This window comes from Cryptotermes secundus, unplaced genomic scaffold, assembly GCF_002891405.2.
Source record: "Cryptotermes secundus unplaced genomic scaffold, Csec_1.0 scaffold1109, whole genome shotgun sequence".
In the NCBI taxonomy this organism is placed as follows: Eukaryota; Metazoa; Arthropoda; class Insecta; order Blattodea; family Kalotermitidae; genus Cryptotermes; species Cryptotermes secundus.
Genome location: NW_019734980.1, coordinates 18,975 through 46,787, shown reverse-complemented (window position 1 = coordinate 46,787; position 27,813 = coordinate 18,975). Strand labels below are relative to the sequence as shown.

Sequence of the window (27,813 nt, the reverse complement as noted above, 5' to 3'; positions counted from 1 at the left end):
GTGGAATAATAAACTTTGGACAGAGGTCCGGCGTTATTTCGCCTGACAGACGGTTCTGCGCATAACGTGGCACGTGTAATACACGTGTTTGCGTGCCGATTCATGTGAATATGTTGCGATAGTTTCACATAAAACAGCAGTTGGCATTCATTTTATTTTCTATGTACAATAAGCATCTTATTGGTGCAATAATTTCTTTATTAAAAACATGAGAAACAGGAAATTTTCTCCGAGGTGAGTCTTTGATCTTCCAATAAAATCCAGGTAAAAATTCAAAGTTTTGAATGGAAAGGTCCAGTGTCCAACACGGAAGTGTGGGAAAGTGTGAAAATATAAAGTCAGTCCATGCTGACTTGTTACCTTCCTAAAATAAGACGTTATCAATCGAAGCTCTTGGCGTAAAGAACATAGTTCTGCTGGAAGGAGAAAATCCGCTTAAGAAATTCATGCTTAGAATTACTTAAGTGAAATTTCCTGGATGAATTCTTGGACTAAATATTTCGAACTTCTCTGAGAATCTGACAATCAATTTTTCGAAAATTTGGCAGTGTAACTTAGAACTTGTGAGTAAGTTTCAGGGCAGAACCTTCCTCGGCACGAAAACCGGCTGACAGCTATGCTCAAGTGACATACGATACTCCAATGTAATTTGCCCATAGTCAGAACGATGAATAATATAAACCTAAACTCCGTACAGTACGTATAAGGGGGTAGCGGGACGAATATATATATTGTGACGTGTCGCGCTATGCAGGACACCACTCTCCCCCCCCCCGGCGGCGACATGCCGAGCGGAGCCGAAGCGAGCCGAGTCCCGGCACACTGGTCGCTATGCAACGCGGGTAAACAGTGGTTGCGAGGGACAACTCCCGACAGCGTTACCAGTAACACCGGTAAACACGGCGCCAGACAACAATGGTGCCTATTACGTGGCTGTTTTCTGCGTTGTCCGGAACGAGGCTAGATACGGAACAGCGAAGACTATTCATAGTCAGTTCTGAGTTCTCAAGTTCTCGAGTTACGAGTTATAAGTCAGCCAGGCAGTCAACCAGCATTTGCAGTGTAGTATCTGTGATACTGCCGATGGCAGTAAATGTCAGGTTGTAATTTGTGTGATTGTAAGAGCGAGTGTGAAATAAAATTCGCTATATCCAATACGGCGTGAAATTATTTGTCGCGTTATACACCCAACACGTGACAATATACATATATATATGCTGCCACGTATAAGGGGGTAGCGGGACGAATTGCGGGTTCTAGATTTGATGATCGGATTTCTTTGACGTATCTATTACAATTACAGTTGATTATAACAGCTCACATTGAACTCCTTCTTAACGACGTCTCTTTGCTTGGTAACACTTCAGCTATTGAATATTCAAATATTCAAGTCAAAGTAAAAGACACATTGCGACTGACGGTTGGTCGGACAGTAAGTCTTGGCTCATGACCAGATATTTGTTACTGTTTGGCATTTATGATCTTGTTTTTGTGGGGCGCCCTCTCTGACGATAGGACGGGTCTGCCTTTTGTATATGCTGCTGGCCTTGCCAGTGCAGTCTTTCTCGGGTCTAAGTCCCCTGGGACTCGCGACCATATTTTCCTGTCTCAGATTTGACACTTCCCTTTTCGTTACCTCATACCTACAACTCGCAGCGTCACGATGGAGGTATTAGATCCCGCCTCCACACGGGGGTCTTCTCCACTCAAATACTGACGAACACAAGGCCTTTAAAAAACGCCAGAGAACCTAGTAGAGATCGAAGACTCCAAGGATTCCATTCCTGCCGTTCATGTCTGCGTTGTGCCGGATACGCCTGTAATACCATGGTAACCAAACCCACTGTCCAGCAACGGACGTCTATTTTATCTGATAGAATAACGTTTGGAAACGTGTTTAGTTAACCGTTGCCTAGCAGTGCGTCATAATACACATATATAAAGATAGAGGGTGGGAGGAAGGAGAGAGGCATGTTTGTCTTTTGTTTACTTATCATTCATGAACAATAGATTAGATTTAGGGCTCAAAACCTTCCACAATAGGGGCGTTGCCTTATTTACTGTGTCATCGTAGGGTAATTATCCTCCTGCATGGCATTTAATAATTTTACAAGCTGATAAGAGCAGATCAGCTGTTAATGCGTCTATTCCACGTACACTGTACTGTCCGAACACGTGTACGCCACACTCTTTTCAAGTGTGCCTAATCGCGTCTGTTTCTTCATTTGTTCATGTCACCTAACAACGCCGTCTGTAAGTCTAAATCTGTGTTCAATTGTAATTCTCGGTCTGCTGCGAGGTTTTGAACGAACTAATAAATGTTCACGGATCGTGCCACATGGACCACCATAACTTCGTAATTTCATGTGTCTGTCAACATGTCACCTATAAGAATTTCTGAGGTACTTAATGTAGGGTGCTGTCCCTGGGCTTAACTAATTGAGCACTACACCATGAAGACATGAGGAACTGAATTTATAGCTTCACAATTCTTTACCTAGGCACTATATGGAGGTGTGTGGTCAGTTTCACGTCCCTTCCGCTTTACCCCCGGGGAAGGAGTCCCCAGTGCCCACTGGATAGAGAAGAGAAGAGAAAATTCCGTCCCTGACGGGGAATCGAACCCTTACAGTTAAGTCCGTAGCCTGTCGTTATACCGACTGAGCTATCAATGCTCTCACTTAATGATAGGTACTGAAATATTATGCGGTAAAAGATCTTACGCCAGTCACGGTAGCCGAGCGGTCTAAGGCGTGCACTGTCTTCGCTCGCTCGGAAGCCGGGATCGTGGGTTCGAATCCTACTCAGGGCATGGATGTTTGTGTGCGTTTTTCTGTATTTGTGTACAGGTAGAGGCCTTGCGACGAGCTGATCACTCGCCCAAGGAGTCCTACCGAATGTGTAAGATCTAGAAAAACCGAAGTGAACGGAGAAGTTCATGGAAGTAGGCCTAGGCCCACTGGGGCTGTAGTGCCAAGGGGAAAAAAAATCTTACACAATATGAAGTTCATATTAAGGTCTTGACTTCGGGACGTACAACATCCACACGGCCAATACCTAACGAAACATTTCTCTTAAGAATGTGACACTGGATGCTGCTGCATGTCCTGAACACACCCACAAATTGCGTCTGTAACGGTTTATTATAGCTTATACAGTCGATATCAAGTGCTCCGGCCGGAGCAAAATGTTACGTGAAGTCAAGTGGAGCACAGCGTCACATGCAGAAAACACTCTCCCTGTGTGACTGGAAACCTCAAGCAGACGTCAGAGCGATGCTTTTGTAAGGAACAGACCAACTGTCAGCATCTGGTCTAAACAGGTTCTAACAGGATCACAGACTGAAGTTCGTGTTGTATAGGTCGGGGTTAATGGCTTTACGTCATTAGTACGGCTTGTCTAGGCGACAGAACAATACCAGTTCAGTAAATAACAGATACGAGTAACTCCACGTGTCGGCAGAGTGGCACGAAACATTGGAGTGGGGGGAGGGGGTATGACGTCGATAGAGTCTGACTCCTGGCTTTGCGGAACATAACTTCATAATTTGCACTGCCGCCAAATTAGAGCGATGAGGTGGGCGGGGCAGGTAAGATAAGGCCGCTAGGAAGATCTAGGTGTGAATGGGAAGACAGTGGATCCTAGAGAAATACGAATAAGATGTGAGGGAGTGGACTGGACTGAGCTCGGTATAATCTAGAAAAGGCGGAGGATTTATTGCATGGCTGAGTGACTATCAGCTTCTCAGCCCCGTAGAGTTTGCATCTGTTCTTTGAGAACTGCTCCTTAGACGAGAGGCACTAAGATGATCCGTAGGTCCACGCGCACAGACAGTAGAGAAAGTGCGATGTTGCTAGAGGCTATGACTGACTGACTGACTGACTGACTGACTGACTGACTGGCTCGTTGACCGGTTGACTACTTGATTAATTCATGAACTTTTCGCATATAGATCGACTCCCTTTCAAATTAATTAGTTACGTAGGACTATCTGTCGAGTGGTAGCGTGTTTAGTGAATAATCTGAAAATATCTAGTAGAGGCCGTGTGTATTTCAAGTACGACAACGAAAACCAGTCCGGATAGCTGATCTTTGGACATAAGTGTTCGTATTTAACGACGCTCCCAATAACTGAAGGAATCTCCCATCATCCACCTCTCCCCCACACAGGTCTGAGAACACAACTCGAGATACACTGTAACCCATATGAGTGATTATACACGTGGTTCGGATTGGTGATTTGATTTACTGACCTCTTAAAAAATTGTGATTACACTTTACATATCACTAGTACACATAGACTAGTGTTCTTAGCCACGGTATTCACTAGCGGCTTCCTCTGGCTTCCCGAAGTGTTCCTGGCCTCAGTTACTAGCTTCTCTCAGCTGACTCTCTGCTTGCAGTTTCTCTCGACTCTTCTCTAGACTCTCAACTCCGACTCTATTCGGACTAACTGGTAATGGCAGCTGGTCCTCGTTGTATAGTCTCGGCACGGACCGCACAGAAAACACCGCTACCAACAGCTCTTCTATTGTTGCGTGCGTGTCTGTTGCTGCAGTCACATGACGGCTACTGAACCACTACCTAGCAACGGGCGTGTTTACAGAGCAGCTCCATAGCAACTGCTGGCTTTCAGCAAACATGCCACAATATCTGTGGCACTGTCAGTAACGCAGGCTACAGGACCGACTGACTGGCTAAGAGCAAGAAACAAATTGGAAACGCGTGCAAGTAATCGGACGTAGCTTAATTTGAGGTACTATTCTGGCATCTTTCCTGGGGGGACTGAGCAAAACCACGAGAAGTCTCAATGAGAGTCATCGGTGTCCCAGGTAAGATTCGAGTGGGGCACCTGCCGAATGCAAGTTCGAACGCGAAGCTGGACGCTAACCAGCCGACTGCAAAATCGTGGCCGAGGTAGTGTTGTGATCATTGTACTCGTAGTGGGTCCGGACCGGTCCAGCACTCGGTGCTCCACTTTAGGTACAATGGCGCAGTCGGTATGGCGACTGGCTACGGACTGGAGGACCGAGGTGTCGGAGTTTGAGTCCCGGTAGGGTAAAAAATTTTCTCTTTTCCACATCGTCTAAACCGGCTCTGGGGTCCACCAAATCCCCTATCCAATTGGTACCGGGGGTAAAGCGGCAGGGGCGCGAAGCTGACCATTCACCACCAACTACTGCTGAGATCATGAAAATGTGGATCTATACATCCACTCCCCCATACGACTTCATGGCGTAATGCTTAATTAGTTAAGCCCAGTAACAACTTTACTATGTTACCTTTTACTTTAGGTACAATGATGCGTTTAATCTCCATAAATAGAATGCAGATTGAAGATGTTTGTAACCTAAGTGTTTGGGAAAGTATTTCTGCAAATTCCGGCAGGCCTCTACCATGCGAGAGGCGAAACATTGCGTCCTGAGATCTACAAACCTGTTGCCTCTGCAGTCCCAGGATTATATTATTCAACCTATTCATAAAAATGACGACAAAACTGACTCTAATAAATATTGAAGCATATTACTCTTATCAACTTCAAACAATTTTGATCCAGCTTTCTTCCATCAAGGTTAAAGTCATATGCAGACGAAATTACTGAGGATCACCCGTGTAGATTTCCACCTAATAAAACAAAGAGTGCTGAGATATTGCAACATGTTTATGAGACTGAAGAAACACAAATGGATGTACAATGGAACATTACATCAGCTATCTACAGAATTAAAGAAAATATATTAGTCAGATTAATAAGATCACAGATAATTCTCCATGATTCAGAATATTACAGTCCTGTACAGTACATGCTATTTATAAATGTCGTTATATTAATACATTAATCTAGCCTTATTTAAATACATCTTATCTGTCTTAGGGTGGAGCTCAAGATGGGCCCTCGGAAGGGTTAGGGTGACATGTTTGTCTAATAGACTGACCACGGATGGAACTTCATAATAAGCAAATATTTAGACTACTGGTTCCTGTCAAAGTGTGACAAGAGTTCGGCGGGACTTTTTAATTTTACACTTCGCAAAACGTTCCAATTCATTTGAATGCAGCGACTCACTTCATCGTACAGTGAGTAACTCGTACACAACGTAAGACTACGAGACAGCGGTTGTCTCATTGGTTCATATTCATGAAACAATTTCATGTGTGAATTAAAAAGTTACAAACAATAATGTCTTTTACAAATTTCAAGGGGGGTGTTGTTCAGTCAGTGAAGTAACTGAATAATTTGGCTTGATTGCCTGAACGCAAGCTCTGGGGAATGGCCAGTCTTCGGTCCATGTGTAGCGGGCACTTTTCCTTCGAGTAAAACGGCAGAAGCGGGAAGTTCTCCAGTCACTTCCAGCTAGTGCTAGACTGTGGAGTACTCGAAGCTTTATGTCCACTTTCCCATACATGATGGATTGGTGGATCTCACGCAGGTTCTTTTTGTCTTCACACATTCGGAAAAAAGGTCCATGTTTTGAAAATGTAGACTTAAAAACTGCGGTGTAGTGTGGAGAGGAGAGTGAAAATTACTAGAATTGCGTCCTGTAAATTGCCTTCAATGTATTTTGTAGGCCTCAGTAGTTCACGAGACTTTTCCAAAGGCCAGGGCAGTAAGTGCGCTCAGAGGGAAACTCTAAGAGCCATTGATTTAGACGTAAGTAGAAATGTATCGAGAAAATTACACAATAAGGAGGTTTGGAATTTGAATTCTGTACTTAACACTGTTAGGACTATAAACCAAGGAATATGAGGCAGGTGGGAAGTGCGATATGCATTGAGAATTACGAAATAAATACATTTATACAGCAAAATTTCATGTGAATAGAACACCAGGGAGACAGGGGCGCAAAAGAAAGAACAAAATTAGAGGAAGCGACTGCGAAGGCCTGGGTTCGACTGAACAGGCTCACGATAGAGTCCAATAGCGAGATTTCGTGAACACGGCAATGAATCTTCGAGTTACCTACAAGTTAAATTAAATTAAAGTATTCTGAAGAGATGAATAACTATCAATTTTTAAACGAAAACCTTGAAAGGAGAATTTACTGTTGTCACAGAAGATAACGGTGTTTTGGTCAGACATATTCTCCTGGGTCTGGTGTGTTGCAGAAACTCCAGGCGCTTTCGTTTAAAGAACACAAATTTTCCAGTGAACCAATGTCCTTTCTTGAAACAAGAATAAGACCTTTGAAACATATCACGAGGCAGGTTGTCTGTTATTACTGCACTACAAATGTCATGAAATCCTTCGTTTAATCCATACTTAATATGAACGTATGTAAACAGGTAAATGCACTCTTGTTGTAGTCTACATGTTCTTACAGAGCATGATTCAGCGATGTCTCAGGCTTATCTTAAGTAACTGGCCTTACTTTCAGTGCACTTGTTCCAAGTCCATAATTTCCCTGATTCAATCAGAATAACTTGTCTTCTGTTGGGCCTCATGTCACTCTTGCACGGTTTCATTGCAGTTCCAGCGATGCCAATTTGTTGGTTGCGCCGGTTAGGCTGAGTGGTCTGCTCTTTAACCTCAACACATTCTACTCTCGATGGCCTCATACCATCTGCCCTCCTTCATACGCAAGCTTCTGAGTCGAAAGTTACCAGTTACTGCCAACCTTCCGTAAATGTCACTATCTCTCATGCCTTTCAACGAGATGTAGGATCACAGATCGCTACTCCTTTATGGTCGTTTCTATTAATGGAATCATATTACACATGTGAAAATATTATCCATTATTAAAAAGGCAACAAAACCTGGCTAGGTGCAAAAACGAGAAGGTTTTTATTGGCTATAGGCGCCATCTTTCTCATTGCTGCCAACATGACTTTTGAGGTAACGCAACTTTGACGTTGTCACTTTACTTTTCCTGGATTTTCTAATGTCTGCAAACACAGCGCCGTGTTTAAGGAAAACGTTAGAGACTCTTCATTGCATGCATCCTGTAGTGTGTCATCATGTAGTTCTATTACATGGCCGCCAATACAACACAGTTCAGTAATGGGAAATGCATCAAGAAAACCGTGGGATGATGATCCAGCTAGACAGAAATATGTAGCAGATACAGAATAATAAACAAATGTTAATATAGTAATATTGGTTTATTTATTTGGAATTTGTTGTGTCGACGGCCATATAATAATACTGTGACATATAAATCCATTGCCAGACCACGCCCGCAAAACACACACGGTCTGGGCAGCTTGCGCATGAGCAATGACGTTACACAACAGTGCTTAGAAATCATGTTACATGTGTTTTCTGTAAGGTCCAGCCAGAGCGCCAAAGTTCTGACTGGATAGCGATCACGTGATGTGTTTTCTGTTGGTCAGTGTCCGTGCCGCGTCTTTATAAGTGAGCAGAAATCCTAAGCTGAGTAGTAAGCGGCCGGAGTATAATAGCAAGCTGCAGGAGTACAGCAAACAAGCAAGCAGTAAGCTTGAATACACAAGAATACAAGAAGTCAGCCCGTGAAGACTTAACGTGTGATTTGAAGACTTTATTTGTGCTGTAGTGTACCGATATTGGGTGTATGTCATTTAGTGAGACTTGTATAGTTCCTGTTATAAATCCACTGCCAGGATGTTGCGGGGTTCGCAACCCTTTTTAAAATCTTTTAATTTTAGGAACTTGAGTCTGATGTCTTGGGTCATGCCCTCTACTAAATTTACAGAACGTTAAGAGGTTGACCTGCTACCTCAACAAAAAATTGTTATATTTACCCTTGCCATTCCATAGATTAGGGGGGTCCTGGAGTGTTTCGTCTGGGACCTATCTTTTAACGCCAGCTGGCGTAATCTGAGCTGCGTGAGGGTTCATGTCTCGAGACACTGGACTGAAAGTTTAGTTTTAGATAGGTTTTAAGAAACAGAGGGAAGTTGAAGGGTGCATTTTGTTCTCGGTTGGGGCTACGAGAAGGCTGGCCAGGCTTACGTCCACCAGCGCTTGTATGTAATATACACTAAGAATCAATAAATCCTCTATTATCTGTAGTGAGTATTTGCTCTTTGTGGTTGGAATACCCGCTCCAGCAGCCAACTGACCATCACCATCACTGAATTATTACGCTACCGCTCGGCCAACATAATTCAGTCGACCCGCCACCATCTTGGGTCACGACAGAGGAGAGAAAAATCTGGTGTCAGGTGTGGGGTTGCAAATCTGTGAAATGAAAGAATTCTGCGGATTTTAACCAATACAGATAGAGGAAAAACCCTTTGAGCACGACCAGCAAGATGACCGGTAGCGACCAAGCGCGCTATCGACATTAGCAGAGTGGAGGACTGGCAACTGGTGTACGTGATTAAGAGAGTGGGCCATTCCCGAAGGAAGTCATCACCAGGACGATTTCCGACGCGAGGACGCCGGTTTACGACGCTTCCAAGAAGGCGTCTATCCGACGAAGGTGGTTTCCCATTGCTGTGCGGTACCAGGGCGATTCCAAGAACGGGACGTCATTCCAGGACGCGGGCAAATAGGTGCCTGTCCGGTGGAGGTACTGAGCTGTTGTAGACGTGACGCCGTTAGACTGGCCAATAGTCGGCATCCGAGTCTGCGTTGCCAGAGGGTGTGTCCAGCTTCGCTTGAGAGGCAAGCGAGGCGTGAAGACAACCATTGGAGGCGGGAGCAATCTAGTGCACAAGGTAAGTCACTCTTGCTCACCTGTTCCTCCTGTCCACGTCTGTATATCTGAAAAAAAAAATGGCTGACGAATATATAAGTGTCAGTGATGCTTTCAAATTGGTAGCTGAACCGTTTAGCGGCGACAAACGCAAATTGAAAGAGTTTTGCGAAAACGTCGATGCAGCTTTTGGGCTAATTAACCCAGATAAATATGATTTATTTTACAAGTATGTACGCACGCGTATAACAGGCGAGGCGAAGGCAAAATTACTTGTTCGGCAAGATGCCGATGATTGGGCTAGTGTTAAGGCCATTTTGAAGGAGCATTATGCTACTAGGAGAACATTAGATTTTTACGCTTGCGCCATGTTCAATGCCCGACAAGCCAAGCATGAAACAGTAGCTGCATGGTGCAGTAGGCTTGACCAATTGAGTTCAGATTTCAGAGACGCGGCTATAGAAGGCGCGACTTCATCTGAAATGTGCGGTATCACAAAGTTGGTATCCCAGTTAGGTAAGGCATGTTTCATACAGGGGCTAGCGAATGAACGAATACAGACCGTAGTTCGTGCTAGGAACCCTACACATATTACAGAAGCCGCTGAGATAGGTACTGAGGAAGAAAGCGCATTACTTTCTGCTAAAGAAAAGGTACATAGCGTATCTCAGTACAATGACCGAAGTAAGGATGTGCGTTGCAATAACTGCCGACGTTTCGGTCATAGGGAATCACAATGCTTCCTGACTGGCAGATCGAAAGAGGTGAAAGTGGCAGCTCCTGCAGAGAAAGTTTGTAATTTTTGTAATATGCCAGGTCATGTCGCATATACATGTTGGAAAAAGAAAAAGCGACATGGAAACTTTTCTGGAAATGAAAACCGCAGAGCTAGAGAACGCGCAGATGGGAAGTTTGCGATAGTAGCGGGAAACAAACGGAATGTGTTTGCCAAGACAAACAGTTGCCGTGAGTTTCCAGACGCCGATAATCTAACTGACTTAGGTTCAGATATGTATGTTAATTTAGCCAAACCACGACCACGGTCGGCCGTTGGTTGTGATCCGCCTTGTCGAAGGTCGACTGAAGGCCGGGAAGAGGAGCTCGTCCTCGGGGCTATGAGTGGCAGCTATGCCGATCAGAATGTCAGTAGATTAGACGAAAAGAAACGGAAATTTGTAGAAGTTAGTAATTCCGCCAGCACTGAGAGTGCCTGTGGTAAAACCAGTGCATCGAATGGAGTTTTCAACTCCGAAGGTGAGGATTTACAGGTCAAAACGACCTCACGTGAAATGCGCGTGAACAGCGATAGCGAACGGGTTTGCGCCACAGGGTGTGAAACTGAGGAAAACCATGATGGTAGTATTCTCATTACCGTGGCTGGCATAGATCAACCATTGAGGATGTTAGTCGACACGGGGGCACAAATATCCGTGATAAAGCGAGGGTTGATACCAGATGATGTTCCCATTCATACAGATAAGCAATATGAAATTGCCGGAATAACAGTAGGTTCGATTAACACACTTGGGAGCGTGAACTTAACCCTCCATGATCGCACGTATAAATTCCAGGTAGCGCCTGAGGAAATACAGTTGACAGAAGATGGCTTAATAGGCCGAGATATCCTGAAGGATTCGGTAATCAACAACAGGGAAGGATATGTGGATATTAACGGGCACCGTTATAACTTTTGTCGGAGAAACGACGAGCCTATCATTTTGAAACCGCGAACGGAGACAATCGCAGCGGTTACAGTTGACTTGGATACCGGACTAGGAATTGTGGATAAACAAGAAATTTATCCAGGTGTGTATGTAGCCAGTTCCCTGTCGCAAGTCAACAGAAATAAGGCTATAGTGAGCATTCTGAATTCCACAGAGGAAGCCATGGAGATAAGGGATTTGACGCTCACTGCCACGAAGTGGAGTGAACAAATCAGTGTGCGAAAAATCAATTCCCAAATTCATGATAATAACGAAAGTGTGTTATCTCGCAAGAAACGGGTCAGAGAACTAATTAGGACAGACCACATGGCAGAGAGTAACAAGAAATCTATTCTGGAAATCTGCGAGGATTTCCATGATATCTTTTACTTGGAAGGGGATAAACTGTCGCACACTGACCTAATTAAACATTCAATTCCCACTCCAGCCTTGGATGAAAACAGAGCGATAAACGTTCGCCCTTACCGATTACCGGAAGCTCACAAGGAGGAAGTAAATAGGCAGATTAACAAGTTATTGGATGACGGAATTATAGCGCCCTCCAGAAGCGCTTTCAATAGCCCATTGTTGTTAGTGCCGAAAAAGGCAGATGCCTCAGGAAAGGTAAAATGGCGCGTAGTGATTGATTTCAGGAAACTGAATGAATGGACAGTCGGAGATGCTTACCCGCTGCCGAACATCACTGATATTTTGGATCAGCTGGGTAAAGCAAAATATTTCTCTACAGTTGACCTTGCCTCGGGGTATTATCAGGTTGAACTAGCAGAGAAGGACCGCGCGAAAACTGCTTTCAGTACACCCGCGGGTCATTTTGAATTTGTTCGTCTCCCCATGGGCCTGAAATCCGCGCCGTCTACATTTCAATCTCTTATGAATTCCGTACTCGCCGGAATGAACGGGTTAAGGTGTTTTTGCTATATGGATGATGTTATTATTACAGCAGATTCGCTGGAATCTCACAATGAGAGATTGAGGGAACTATTTCAGAGATTCCGCGAAAGCAAATTGAAGATTGAGCCATTCAAGTGTGAGTTCTTGAGGGCCGAGGTTCAATTCCTTGGTCACGTCGCCACTGACGAGGGGCTAAGGCCGGATCCTAGAAAGACGGAGGCAGTGCGAAACTTCCCCGAACCCAAGACAGTTAAAGAACTGAAGGGATTTTTAGGGCTCTCCTCGTATTACAGACGTTTCATTCACAACTACAGTAGGGTGGCAAAACCTCTGTATGAGTTATTGAAGAAGGACGCGGTATACGACTGGAAGGAACCACAGCAGAACGCCTTCCAGACTCTGAAAGAGCTGTTGGTTACGGCTCCTATCTTACAATATCCGGATTTTTCGCGACCGTTTATTATTACCGCCGATGCTTCAGGCGACGCCGCCGGTTGTGTACTGAGCCAGGGAGAAATAGGAAAAGACCTCCCGATAGCATATGCTAGCAGGACGTTTAATAAGTCCGAAAGAAATTATAGCACAACAGACCGAGAAATGGCCGCCATTATTTGGGCTGTAAAACAGTTTCGCCCATATGTATTAGGTAGACATTTCAACATTGTAACTGACCACAAGCCACTTAAATGGGTGTTCCATGTCAAGGATCCTAGTTCACGTTTATTAAGATGGCGAATTAAACTTGAAGAGTATGACTTCACGATACATTACCGGTCAGGTAAAACAATATCGCATGCCGATTTCTTGTCTCGCATACACAAAGCAGATGCTAGTGAGGGCGGTGACAAGGAAGCAGAATCGAGGGGTCAAAAGTTGGCAGGGTCCGCTACAAACGAAAAAAATGAGACAGTCGGTTCCGAATATTCTGGGAACTTTAGCGAACCCTCGGATTCCGAGAAAGAAAGTATTATAAGAGAATACCATGAATCTCTTATAGGTGGGCACACGGGAATCTCAAGAACATATGAACGGCTGAAACCCTACGTAAGTTGGCCAAATATGCGAAGGGACATAGAAAATTATGTAAGGAAATGTGCATCGTGCCAGAGGAATAAGCACACAGTTCCCTACACGAAGATGGCAATGGAGGTTACTGACACTCCGTATGCCCCTTTTGAAAAGATTAGCTTGGACTGCATGGGTCCCCTGCCTTTAACGGAACAAGGGAACAAGTACATTCTCACATGCCAGGACCAGCTATCCAAGTACCTGGTAGCCATTGCGCTTCCAAATCAAGAAGCCGTAACGATAGCGAGAGCGCTAGTCGACAATGTAATCACTGTGTTCGGATCGCCGGGTTCGATTCTCACAGACTGCGCCTCGAATTTCACCGGAGAAGTAATGCGGCACTTATGCAAACTTTTAAGAATTTCGAGAGTTAATACAACTCCATTTAGGCCTCAGAGCAATGGCAGTGTCGAAAGATCGCACGCAGTAATTACAGAATATCTGCGTCATTTTATATGCCACGAGCAGAATGATTGGGATACACTGTTGCCAACGGCAGCATTCGTTTATAATACGACTCCCCATACGAGCACTAAATACTGTCCATTCGAGTTGGTTTTCGGAGGAAAGCCTTCGATGCCAGGACTGCTACAACGCCGTCCCAGTTGCTCTAGCTACGACGAGAGAGAAGACTTCGTGAGCAGCTTAAAGGAGAGGCTACAGTACAGCCATGAGGTAGCGCGGAAGGCGCTACTAAACTCGAAGGAAGTGTCTAAAAGATATTATGACCAGAAGGAAAATACGGTTACGTTCCGCGAAGGTGATCTTGTACTTCTGCTACAGCAACATGTCAGACGAGGTCGCTCTAAGAAACTTTCTTCCCCGTGGATAGGACCGTACACCGTGGTCGAAGTCACAGGTGTAAATTGCGTATTACGTTCAGGTACAAAAAGACGAACCTTCAAAGTGCACAGCAACAGACTGAAGCTTTTCATTTAATTTCAGCTTGACATGCGACTCGAGACGCTGTTGATTTTGAGCGCGACGTGCGTCGCCGTCGTCGCAGTAGACTTCACAGTCAAGAACTATGAGGACACGCCCGGACTGTACTATGATCACATAGGTCAGGTGCAACTATACACTTCAGAATGGAAGCTTGTAACGTATGTAAACATATCGAAATTGGAGACGACTTACAATACGCTTGCAGATTTTGTCGCTCAGACTGCAGCAATGTGTATAGAATTGCCACCTGAAGCCATTTCTACCTGTCAGTCGGACCTGTCCCTGATGAATCAGAGCGTACTGAGAATTCATAGAACGCGGCGCATAATTTCCGAAATTACTAAGAATAAAGAGGAGGAGGTATTTCATTCCGATAATACGCATACACATGCTAAAAGAATTAAAAGAGGTGTTTTTAATTTTATTGGAACAGTTTCCAAAATTTTATTTGGTACTTTGTCAAGTGAAGACGCTGATTATTACCAAAACAAAATAAGCGAATTAGAGTCCGAGCAACTTTCAATGCTAAAGGTAGCCAAGGAACAAATGACTGTTGTGCGTTCCACATTGCAGACGGTAAATTACACATTAGTCGATATTGCAGCCAATGAACTGCAAATTAACGAGAACTCTAGAACAATGCAGAAACAAGTAAATGAAAACGTGGAGAAGACAAACCAAGCGTTTTCGCAAACCACTCTTTTGATTGCAACTAATCAACACATGATAATCATTGAACATTTAATTGGTCAGCTGAAGGAAGGGTATGACACGTTGTTATTTGCAATTATTTTTGCACAGAAAGGAATATTATCACCTCAAATAATCACCCCTGGAGATATTATAAGAGCCTTTCAGGATTCCCATTCGATCCTTCCACGTGACCTTTCCCTTCCTAACACCGCAAGAGTGGCTTACGAACATGTATTGATGAACATAATTGATATTGATGTGTTTCTAAATAACAATCTTTTGGGTTACGTCCTGAAGATACCCTTAGTGAACAGTGCTGTGTTCCATTTGTACAAACTGATTCCATTTCCCACGAAAGTTAATAACAGTGAAAATATCTTCGTTTTCATTGAAAGTGAAAAGGACTTTCTCATGATAGATACATTGAAACAAGTGTATGTTAAACTGAATGAATTAGAATTAGATGAGTGTAAGGTTATTTCGCCAGACTGGCGTGTATGTAAACAGACATTCCCTGTAAAATCCACACATGTTCACCAGGAATGCGAGGTCAGGTTGTTAGAGCCCACTACAAGAATTCCGTTAGACTGCAAAAGGAAAATCATTTCTCTTGATGATGTAACCTGGTTACCCCTTACTCATAATAAGTGGATATTTGCCACGTCACACAAGGAAAGGGTGACAATTCTGTGTAACGATTTAGAACCCAGTGACATAATTCTACAAGGTACAGGTGTATTGTCAATGTTTGGCAGATGCGATGCCTTAGGGCTAAACACAAAATTACAGACCCAAATGAGTTTCACGAGTAACAGAACCGATAAGGATTTTATTCCCAGTGTAACACTGCATTATGATTGCTGTGAGCATTTAGGATCCAGAGTAAAGCTCGATACAATGAAATTCATACCTGACGTACCATTGAAAAATATTTTAGGTCATTCAAATGCGTTTAAATACGCTAGTCACTCTGTTGACCAGGTAGAACAATTAATAATTCAAAATGAAGCTGAACTGAACAGAGACCATAAAATTGATCATTTGAAATTCCTTTCCTACCTGGGAATAACAACTATGGTAGTCATGATGTTATTAATCTGTTGTTGTTTCTGTAAAAAGTGTAACTTTTTGAAAAGGCTTTTGGACGATGACTGTTGTGGCAGAATCTGTATACGCCAAACGGTCATAAATCAAAGAGAACTCAAATCATCAGATGAAAATATAACAGATAGATTTCTTGACCAGGAGACTCGCAGCCAGAGCCTGCGATCGCTCCCAGCTGCAACAAGCCTTGAGATGACAGAATTGGATCCAGTACCAACGGTAAGCACCCACTCAGGGGTGCGTAAGACTTGTAAACGTAGATGGTAGATTTATGTTTCTGTAATCTGTAGTATATATAGCCTATATTTGTGTTGGGAAACATTAGCACCTGTTTTTGCAAATGTTTCCATCTTAAGGGGGGAGGTGTTGCGGGGTTCGCAACCCTTTTTAAAATCTTTAATTTTAGGAACTTGAGTCTGATGTCTTGGGTCATGCCCCCTACTAAATTTACAGAACGTTAAGAGGTTGACCTGCTACCTCAACAAAAAATTGTTATATTTACCCTTGCCATTCCATAGATTAGGGGGGTCCTGGAGTGTTTCGTCTGGGACCTATCTTTTAACACCAGCTGGCGTAATCTGAGCTGCGTGAGGGTTCATGTCTCGAGACACTGGACTGAAAGTTTAGTTTTAGATAGGTTTTAAGAAACAGAGGGAAGTTGAAGGGTGCATTTTGTCTGGGTTGGGGCTACGAGAAGGCTGGCCAGGCTTACGTCCACCAGCGCTTGTATGTAATATACACTAAGAATCAATAAATCCTCTATTATCTGTAGTGAGTATTTGCTCTTTGTGGTTGGAATACCCGCTCCAGCAGCCAACTGACCATCACCATCACTGAATTATTACGCTACCGCTCGGCCAACATAATTCAGTCGACCCGCCACCATCTTGGGTCACGACAAGGAAACAGATAATGAAGACTAGTGGGAACAGATTGAGAAGATCAGTGTGGAGTGGTAGTAAATTGTGTAAATCGGGAGTAGTGCAGAGAGCAGTGGCTCTCTGCATTCACAAGCCCTTCACCTGCTCTGAAGATGGAGGCGATACGTTCCTCCGAAACGTCGGCCAAAACGAAGAATACACGGCGCCAAAACCCAGAAGACGAGTTTCTTCATAGTCCTTGTGATGGAGCAAAGGTTACGTACATGTAGATGTAGTTTTTTTTTGGGTAAATTTGGAATCACAATAATTAGACGGTAAGATTAAAAAAAAACAGTAATAAGGACATGAACCGGTAAGCTTGGGTCTACAAGGAAATACAAGCAATTCCTGACTAATCAGAATCTTAACGCGGCAGCGTAAACCGCTGACAATACGGAAGGGCTATATGAAGTGGGCCATAAGCACTATGGCAGACGGAAAATGCTGAGTAGGAGGAGGCGGCCTACCAAAAAGAGTCAACCCCTTCTCGATCGACAACCAATAATCAAGCCACACCGACCCAAACTCACGTCAGAGTAGGAGGACCCCTATACCCGGAAGACGACGAGTCAGCGAGCAGAGGTTATAAAAAACCCGAGACGAATCATTTTAGGGCTTTTTGCCTATTCGACCCGATTCGATTCTAGTCGAATCTATCACGCCATTATTATTATTAATGTCATTATTACAGTAGTATTACAATTGTGACCATGAGTGGACGTTGGATCGTGACGGCGAGCCTCCTGTTCTTCAGGTCAAGTAAGTGAAACCATCTCCATATAGCCATGATCATTAAGCATAAAGGTGTAACAGTGTAAAGTGTAACCCCCGGGAGAGATAGGCTAATCAGATGGGCTAGGATCATTCCGTGATTCCAAGCATAGAATACCCGACAGCAGGGTGACAGGAGGTAGAAATGATGAGGCGCTGCAGGATTATTCTCAATGTGATACGAACCGACAATCGTCGGCACAGTGTGTATATAGTGTATATAACGACGCAGATAAATAGAATAGGCTAGAAATGTGTACGAGTTTAATTCAACCACACATATCCTCGAGTGTTACCCTCTTCCTCAACGACTCCAGGACTTCCCTAAGCTTCGGCGAATTACGGTTTAAACCAGACAGTAATGCAAGCTAAGATAAGTACGAGATTTCTTGAAATAACAAGATGGTGGCAGCATACTAACCAGGGTGACGGGGAGGGATATTTCCACGCCCTCCGTCATCACGGCAGAAGATAAGTGTAGCGACAGCTCAAGAGAGGTACAGTGGCGGAAACGGTGGAGGTACCCCCACGCCCCCCTTCACGCCATAACAGTCATCGCCGTGAAAACCTCAAAACTTACATAGTGTAATAATTATTTGCAGTTACGCCCTGTAGGTGGTTAATAAATCCAATTACCAATCAGAATCAGTCTTTAGTCACTGTGACACGCGACAATATCATACAACATTAAAGAAGGTTGATAACCTGGGGCAAAAGTTCACCGTAGTGACAGAGGAATGAACCCACCATAAAATGGGGAATATGTAAAATCAGTGAAAATCGTTAAAAACGAAACTGCCGACTATCTTCAAAAACTTCCGGCAGCTCAGTTGAAAACGGGTGTAATGACAACCTTCCCCGTCGAAGCTGCAGCTAAAAATGCACTGTTTTGACCATGACTAATCCTGTTGGCTACGGTCCCAGGAAGTGCACAAGTAATGCATGTGTTGCGCGCGCCAGGCGCCTAACGAGCACGAGGACAGTGCCCTGTGCTGTGACACTTTTCAGCGGTGTTCACGGGATAACACTCTCTCTCTCTCCCCCCTCTCCCCCTCCTCCTCTTCCTCCTCTTCTTCTTCTTCTTCTTCTTCTTCTTCTTCACATCGCTGTATACTGAAGTAAGCCTGTTCAGACTTCACTTATTTCAGCTTTTCAAAGATTTCCTCCCTCCCTCCCGCCATCCTCTCGACTGTAGAGCATTTCGGTGTTCTTTTGCGAATCATTTTAGTTTTGCCTGTGTTCATTTATTTTATTTTGTACTGCATCGGACAAGTTGGTCTAGCGGTAATGATCTCAATATGCATTCTGAAGGTGCTCGGTTCGAATCTGGGCCGCGCATCGGCTATTCTGACTGAGGTTTATTGTATTCTCCTCAGTACCTCCATGAAAACACAGGGCTAGTACTTCAAATATGCCACTACCGCCACCATTCAAATTCTTTCTAACTAACTCACTAACCCGCAACTAACTCAGTCACTCACCAGCCAAGTGACTCCATTCCACTGGCTGACTGAGTAACTCCTCAAAGTCAAAATCAAAGTCTAATCCCAAGACAGATTTTCATTACTGTCAGACAGTTGAGGGCTTATTGATGTTGGGCGCTCTCCCTGACGAGAGGACGGTTCTGTCGTTTACAATTACTCCTGGCCCTCGCCAGCACAGCCATTCTCGGACCCGAGTCCCGTGGGATTCATGATCATAGTTTAATGCCTCAGATTCGACACTTCCCGGACCTGGAGGGCCAGGTACCCGTATTTATATATTCCCCAGGAACAGGATGGTCCAGTTATATCCCCAGGCACTGGGTTAACTTTTCATCTCCTCCTACCACTTGCAGAGCTAAGGTAGAGGTACTCGATCTCGCCTCCACGCGGGGCACTCTTTCCTCATTAAATTGTCCTGCTTATATCTCGACGTGGGCCGCGCGGAAAACACCGCTCCTCTGTTGCAATGCAATTTTTGCCGTGGAAACATTCTTCTTTGTGGAGCCGATACGTAGCAACGGCTGCTGTATAGTTGCTAATTTCGCGGTCGTTGCCTAGCAACGGGGCTACATTCCAGAATGAAAGCCAGACGTGTTACGGCGAGAAGAAGAACAAAAGTACGATCCATACTAATCGTCTGACGCACCAATATTTCGGACGAAAGTGAGAACCCCTATCTTCTTCATGTTTCCTGTCCTCTTGCACATTCCAGTTCAGAGTTATATCTGAAGAAACCATTTAGGCCCGGGATGGCAAACCGAGGATACTGACAGCGCTGCCTACGTGTTCTTGTTTAGATACAATACTTGACAATTCAACAATTCATCAATCAATATTTTTACATCATTTTCATCTTCAGGGTCAAAGGGCAAGCTAAATACAGGCCAGCTTGAAGCAGGCAGCAAGCAGACCCTGAAGACGGAGGCGCTAGGTTCGAACAAACCGCCGGTTGACTTTCACCGGACTACACAGCGTTATAGCCCAGAAGAGAGATCATTCCAACGAAACTATTCCCGTCTGTTTTGTTCTGGAAACAGTCACGGCGAGCTGAAGAACTGTGGAAGGATGTGAAGCAGCAGATGACGCGAGACCGCCACGAGGCGGTGCAGGTGCGATGCTTGATACCACTCTTGGTGGTAGCATGATTACAGTGATGTTTGTGTTAGCATGGGGCACGCGATCGCGTAGTTGGTTGAGGCACTATGCTACAAGCCGGAAGGTTTGATTCCCAATGAGGTCATTGCACTTTTCAATTGACATAATCCTTGCAACCGCATTATGCCCCTGGGGTCGACTCACCCTCTAAGAGAAATGAGTACCAGGGCGCCCGTCGCGTAAGGCTGACAACATTACCGCCATTTGTGAGTCGATTGTCTAGAGAAAATGTTGACGCCTCGACGTCTCACAACCCTATGGGCCTTCACGGCCTCTTACATAAATAGCTCATCTTAGCAATGTCCAACACTCAACTACGTTCCTTCGGCTGCTTCAACTGCTCAAATATTACTCTTAGTACAAATATCGTGTTTCTGCACATTATCCATCGTACTGTTTTTATCTACGTAGAACACCGTCCTGTCTTTAATTCAAAACACAACGTTTCGGAGACTGGATTCTGTCTCTGTCGTCAGGCAAAACTTACTCCGGAGATGGGGAGTAGCTCATGTTATTGGACCCAACTGAGTAGGTTTTGCCTGAAGACGGAGACAGTATGCAGTCTTCGAAACGTTGTGTTTAGAAATATGAACAGGACGGTTTCAGATACAAACAGGACGATGGATAATGTGCAGAAACATGATATTTGTACTGATGTCCCACCGTCAAAAACTTTTAGATCTTCTCATTATTTGGTTCAACACTCTCTTTCTTATAGTCTCTGTCCATTGTCTCTCTATCGAATGAAATTCCGGAACTAGTAATTCGCGTGGGTCAGGCACATCCATTAATGAGTTCTGTTACATTAGAGACCAGTCGCTTCTCATTAGCTGTGGTAGTTACTTAACAATTCCCAAGCAGTTCATAAAAGGATTTCGAACCATATCTGCCTATGGTTTTCACGGCTGTGACTATGAAGGAAGCAGTCTTCTGAGATGTGGCACAGTGTAGATGTGGTGTTAACCGACGTTTCGGAGGAACGTATCGCCTCCACCTGTTCTCACGGTCTATTCGCGTGCGGATTTCTTATTTTTTCTTTATACCCTGAATTTGGAGGCGATACGTTCCTCCGAAACGTCTGTTAACACCACATATACACGGTGCCACATCACAGAAGGCTGCTTTCTTCAGATTTGCCTACTTACAATTCCCATTCTCAGCCTCCGTATTATGTCTGTTTCTCTCGCTTCTCTTTCACAGACTTGTATAGGCCCACCGCTGTTTTAGACTTACTTTTCATGACCCATTTACTAATTCTAAGTTTAAATCAGTTATTGCGCGTTTTTGTACAAACTGATAGCCTGTACGAGTAGGGGAGGTCGCGCCCTCTTCGTTTGCCTGTCACCCCTATCCGTCTGAATGGTTCCACTCGGTAACTACTCAACAGATTTTGATTAAATTTGATACTCAAGGTCTTTACAGAAAGTAGTAAGACCATTTCGGTTTCATAAAAATCTACGTTATTTGAGTACATGTTCATAAGAGGGTTAATGGAATAGCTAGTGTCACAAAAGGGTTGCTAGACAGTTAAGTACTGTCATGAGCTCCGCGAGACTCAGAACCAAGAATGACTATGCTGGCGAGGACCAGCAGCAATTTACCCGATTGACCGCAATAGCTAAGAACATTCAGCATGCCAAGGTGCATAGAACACACGTGCAAACTCTGTATGGTTTGCACCTATCTAGCTTGGTTTGTTGCTATGCTCTCGTACTGCTGATTCATGCCTGTTGATTTGCCTCTGTTTCGTAACTTACATTGACCGTAGGACAACACCGACCGAGATACACAGCAGGTACTAGTGGACCCAGTCAACACATCTGCATCTTCCAGTGTATTAACATTCACTATTTCGCCACTAGATGTCAGATGCGTGCATGCCAAATCCAAATGCAACTGTAAAAATCGGCGCAAAGACGCTTTCGGGCCGCTTGTGCTTGTTTCTTTGCTTTTCCCGAAGATACCACCCATACAGTTCTGTTTAGGGAAATGTGCTCCATAAATTACTGTGACTTAATCAAAATCGTTGAAGCTGTTTTGAAGAAAATCGCCTTTTTGTGTTTTGGGGTCCACTGTAGGAGCCCGTATTTATGAGCTCGGATGTTCATACTCACTGAACGTCGAACTGTGCTGGATAAACTCATGAACACCGAATTTGAATAAAACCCATTAAATCGTTTAGACGCTGGCAAGACGCACACCCATGCACATACAGAGATATTCAGACAGGCAGACTGCATTAAATGGTCGCGTTTTCCTATTTAGGGGCCGGAGAAGGGGGGTCAAAAAGTTTAAATCCGTCAAAATCTCTAGACTGCTACTTTTATGATCACAGTGCTTAGTTTCGGTTGAAATAAACCATACTGAAAAGAGACGAAATTTCTTCAATCCCGTGCAACATCTCTCTTCCTCTAACCTCTCGGCTGACAAATTAAAGTTATCCGCTGAAGGAAACATACAACGAATTATTGTTACTTATAATGAAATTGAGATATTAAAAACAAACAATGTAACATCACGTGTCTTTGTCGTTATTTGGAAGTGTGGTTTCAAGTAGTGAAGGTCTACATTAAACGTCCGCCAAGCAACAACAAGAGATGTCCTTATACACGGTCGCTTAGCAGCTAGACCAGAGGAAAAAAACATAATCGGAAAAAAATTAAAAGGCAATGGAGTCCCTTAGCAGGCCGTGGAGACCCATAGGGGTGTGAGACGTCGAGGCTCCCACATTTTCTAGACAATCGGCTCACAGCCTTACGCGCCGGCCGCCCTTTAGCCCCAGGAAAATTCCTGGTACTCATTTCTGTTAGAGGCTGAGTCATACCCAGGACCATAGTGCGGCTGGAAGGATTAGGCAAATTGAAAAATACTGTGACCTCATCGGGAATATATTCCGCGACCTTCCGGCTTGTAGCATAGAGCCTCAACCAACTACGCTAACGCGGGAAGCAAAACTGGAAAGAAAAAATTATTGAATATTACTGATTATAAGGACAGAATAATAAATGATTACTGCAACTGCTACTGTAGGAGTAACAACCGCGTGATCTGAACACAAGCAACGCATGGAGCAAAGCTTAACTTTACCTTCAATAAACTGAACTAACTTGTCTTAACAGACTCAAAGGGGTCAACACCGTTTACTCAAAGCTTGCTACAAGGTCACAGTCCTGAATTATTTCCAATTAACTTATAACCTGCATTTCTAAAACACCCTTTAATATTATCCTCTCACCTCTTTCTCGGTCTACCAAGTGTCCGCCTTCCAGTAGCTTATCCATTAAAATTACGAATGATTCATTTCCTAGTTACGTAATTTATAGCACCCTCCTAGACTTCACAACCACAGTATACAATACTTGTATAATACTGTGACATGCAGAGCCATTGCCAAGTAAGAGCTGTGTAAACACGCAACAGTACTACAGCCGTTGTTAGGAAACAGCTGTGAATACGTTGTTTCCCTGGCAACGAGAGAACACGCAATAATGGAAGGGACGCCTTCTGTGCGGTCCGCGCCGGGGCTATACGTATATTCGTGAATACGGCTAGTAGTTCAATTGAGTCGGCCGAGATTTGCAGTTGTGAGAAGTGGGAAGCTGGTAGCTGAGGTCGGGAAGAGTTCGGGAACCTACGGTAAGGAGAACGCCCGCTGCTAAATCCGCTACCAAGCAACGGCTAGCGAAGACTGAGAAGAGCTTTAGTTAAAGTGATCTTTGGAATGTGTAATTCAGTGACACTGTCGTAGTTATTTGTAATTACGTTCTGTGAAAGTGCAGTAAAGCCGATCAAAATCCAAATCCCGTCCACAGTCGCACTCAATCACGTGACAACACTAACAAAAATAGCGAAGATTCTCGTTATGTAATGTCCTTTTGTTCATTTCTTGGGTTCAGATACAATCCTGGGGACTATGTTTCTACTTTCATAATCTATGTTCCCCCTCAAAATATCAGAATTAAAAACTACAAAAATAGCGGCAAAATTGTTGTTTTATGCACTATCATATGTTCAGTGTTTTGGAAAATAGATGGAATTACTGCAGTTTTCTAACTGGACTCATTTTTCCCCTAAATGTCAATGTGATCATCATCATTACAATTTAAGTTTGATTCCATAAAGTGATTTGTAGCTCATTTATTAGGTATGTTCAGAGTCCAGAGTTCCTCATTATGCAATTTCCTTTAGTCTCTTATCACTTCATTTGTCCTATTTCCAAGTCTGTCCCTCAGAACTGTCATATCAAGCATAGTCCCTTAAAGTGAGAGGAAACCAAGTACCCGATGTTCATTATTATTATTATTGTGATTGTTAGGTGGCTGTTGCCTTTATATCGGGTTTACCAGCATCTAGAGCGTGTTGTGTCTGTAACTGGCCTTGTGGCTTTTGGCTCGGTACTTAAATAGCAACGAATTAAATTAAATTGTTGTTATAGGCATTACTATTGCTGCTACGTATAGGAATAAAGATGGAAATGAAATAACTCAGGACTGACTTTGCTGTCGACACGTGTCAGGTAGAGACAGGAAGTCTATCGTGAGTTGCTCGCACGCGAGGACTTAAACAACGCTATAAAATCACGTATTTTACCTTTCATTATGCCCACTGCTTGAGTACTTACAATCAATATATTTGGTTTTAGTTGCGGATGAAATTTGGATTACAAATTGAACCACACCAGACTACTTACTTGCAAACATATCAGCGTTTCTATTCTTACTATCAGTCAGTAATCCACGGGTCACAGAGAAAATACTCCCTGCTCTGATAAAAGAGGAGATATATATGCTGGCACGTCCCACCAGCCGCAGACCTTGCACTGTTTCCAATCACAGTGGAAGGTCGAGCGAGTGTTTACACAGAAACTTAGATCCTACTAAGTCCTCTGGATGATGCTGCACTCGTAATTCCACAAAATGCTTTCAACTGCCACAGTTCGTGAGAATGACGCCCACTTTCTTTCCAACAGAGCAGTCCCTCCACTGGGCCCTCGGCAGCGTTTCGGTTTTCCAGTGTGAACCGCGTACTGTATCCAGCTATCGAAATGGTGTACAGAGTACAAGGTCCTAGGTTCAAATAACAGAAAGTTATGAACCGGAATAGCTCAGTCGGTATAGCGACTAGGCTACTGGGTTGACAACCGAGGAATCCGGCTTCGATCCGCAGTAGAGACAAAAGATTTTTCTCTTCTCCATAAGGTCAAGACCAGCCTCCTCTCTAGTGAGTACTTTGGGCTGTGTCCAGGGCGGCAAAGCGGCCGGGGCGTAAACCTGACCACTTATCTCCATCTAGTGCCGAGATAAAGAATTGTGAAGCTATTCATCCATCGCTACCCTCACACGTCTTCATGGCATTAAGCACGGTGATAACTTTACCTTACAATAGCAGGGTAGGGGCGACAATCGATATGGAATACCTTATCGATATCAGAGATGTTCATATCGATAACAAATTGTTTTATTAGTTTAGGTCGTCTTTAAAATGGTATCGGTCGTTAAGAAAATACCGCTCAAATAATGAGCGTTACAAATTACCACTTTTAACTAAAAATTACAACGGAAATTTGTAGGCCTACATCTGCTTAAAATATTTTCAATGTCATAAGTAATAGCATCCAAGTTTAATAAATCTAATATAACTTTTATTTGCATTATAACTGTACGTGTATTCACACTTCTCTGTATTTTAGCGAAATGAAACATCTCCCCATTTTCTTTTTTCCTTTTGCAACGAAAGGAGTTGCTGGTTTCTAGCGCTTTCGAGTAATTTAGTGTAACCCATTGTCAGTGGTCCGCGAATTCAAGCAACACAGGAAGGAACCGAATCAATATAGATACCAAGATCCTTTCCTTTATACTCGTATCGATTTCGCCGTGTCCATCGCATAACGATATATCGCTCGCCAAATGTGGCCAGTCTTAATCATGTGACGAACGTGGTAACTAAATTCATAAACTCCATTCGTTCTGCGAATTTGAAACACAGGAATTACTGCGGTTTTGGGCTTTGTCTACCGTCCACCGTCCATCATCCCCTTCTATTGCTTCGTAACATAGCAACGGACCGTTTACCAAGAATCTATCTTCGTGGAACTTGTTTAGCAACACATTGCCTAGCAATGGGTGTACGATTGTACATGTAACAGTATTAACGTTAAAGTAAAGAACCGTAGATTGTTTATAAACTTTAACACGAAAAAGGAATCAAAATTGTAGGCATGTTTATCATCTATTTCCGTACAAAATTTCACATGGCTACCTGCAATGGTTAATACTTTCTCTCAGCCAAAGTTGAAGCTAAACAACTATAAGCAATAAAAGTAGCGCAGAAGGGAGGTCTGCATGTCTCTCAGTCAATTTTTTGAAATAAATTCGATGGAAATTTGGTATTACCATGATTCCACATTAACACCTCTGGGGCGAATATGCCCGTAGTTTTGGTCTGTGCTCAAATGAATTTCTAGAAATTTTCTCACAAACGGCTTGTCATATATGAAAAAGACATGATAAAGTTTATAAGACACCACTGAAGCATTCAAAGATTTATTATAAACACAATTTAACGTGACGAATATGCCTTGTTAAATAAAACAAAAATAATATTTGACCTCACTGTGATACGCTATGTAGTACTCAGGATTACTGGGTTTTTGGGCTTTGTCCACTGTCCCGTATTCTAGAAAACAAAAAAAGAGCATATAGTGTTTCGGAAACTGCATCTGTTTCCGCCCTCAGATGAGGGAATGTGAGACTTTCCACTAAGTTAAGTCCGTTACATAGTGCTAATCTCAATCACTTGAGCAGGTTAGCTCTTTCTAACGGATTCGACACAGTTGGAGTCTCCCAACACTCACCTGAGAATGGAAAAAGATTCAGTAACCGAAACGTCTTCTTTTGTATCTTCTAGAATATCGGACAATGGACAAACTAAAAAAAAACAATAATCCTGAGTGTTATACATGAACGTCAGAACCATTTAGAATCTGCCATGTGTAGTGTAATTAGCTCTGCTAAAGTGTGTTTGTGTTTGCAATAGTAAATGTGTACCTACAGTAAGTGGACATCAAGACTAATGAGATATGACCGACAGTCTGCACATATCCGCTCTTGTTACTTACTTATACCTTTACGGTGTCCAAGTTTTTTTTTTTTCATTTTGATCTTTTCACAGACGGTAGGACTCCTTGGACGGGTGATCAGCTCGTCACAAGGCTGCTACAACACAAACACAGAATAAACGCATACACACTCCAAACATCCGTGCCCTGAGTGGGATTCGAACCCACGATCCCGGCTTCCGAACGAGCGAAGACAGTGCATAACTTAGACCGCTCGGCTACCGTGACCGGTTCAGCTCTTGCTACAGAAACAAATTGCAAGTGAACCTGAAATGTCGCCGTTTAAACATGGAAATTCTAAGCGCAGAATCTTAGCTGATA

General features: G+C 43.6%; 2 protein-coding genes across 4 annotated transcripts in view; one reads left to right on the top strand and one right to left on the bottom strand.

The window, feature by feature from the left end:
- LOC111869159 overlaps positions 1-27,813 on the bottom strand; it is a 113,545-nt gene that overhangs the window by 76,800 nt on the left and 8,932 nt on the right. The window lies entirely within an intron of this gene.
- On the top strand, positions 9,062-16,816 carry LOC117282683. Its single transcript, XM_033753306.1, has 2 exons — positions 9,062-9,642; positions 14,249-16,816. The coding sequence occupies exon 2, from the start codon at positions 14,255-14,257 to the stop codon at positions 16,310-16,312; it is 2,058 nt and encodes a 685-aa protein (XP_033609197.1). The 5' UTR covers positions 9,062-9,642; positions 14,249-14,254; the 3' UTR covers positions 16,313-16,816.

What these genes read in the sequence shown, in the direction of transcription:
- LOC117282683 (XM_033753306.1), top strand. Translation starts at nt 14,255, where the DNA reads ATGCGACTCGAGACGCTGTTGATTTTGAGCGCGACGTGCGTCGCCGTC.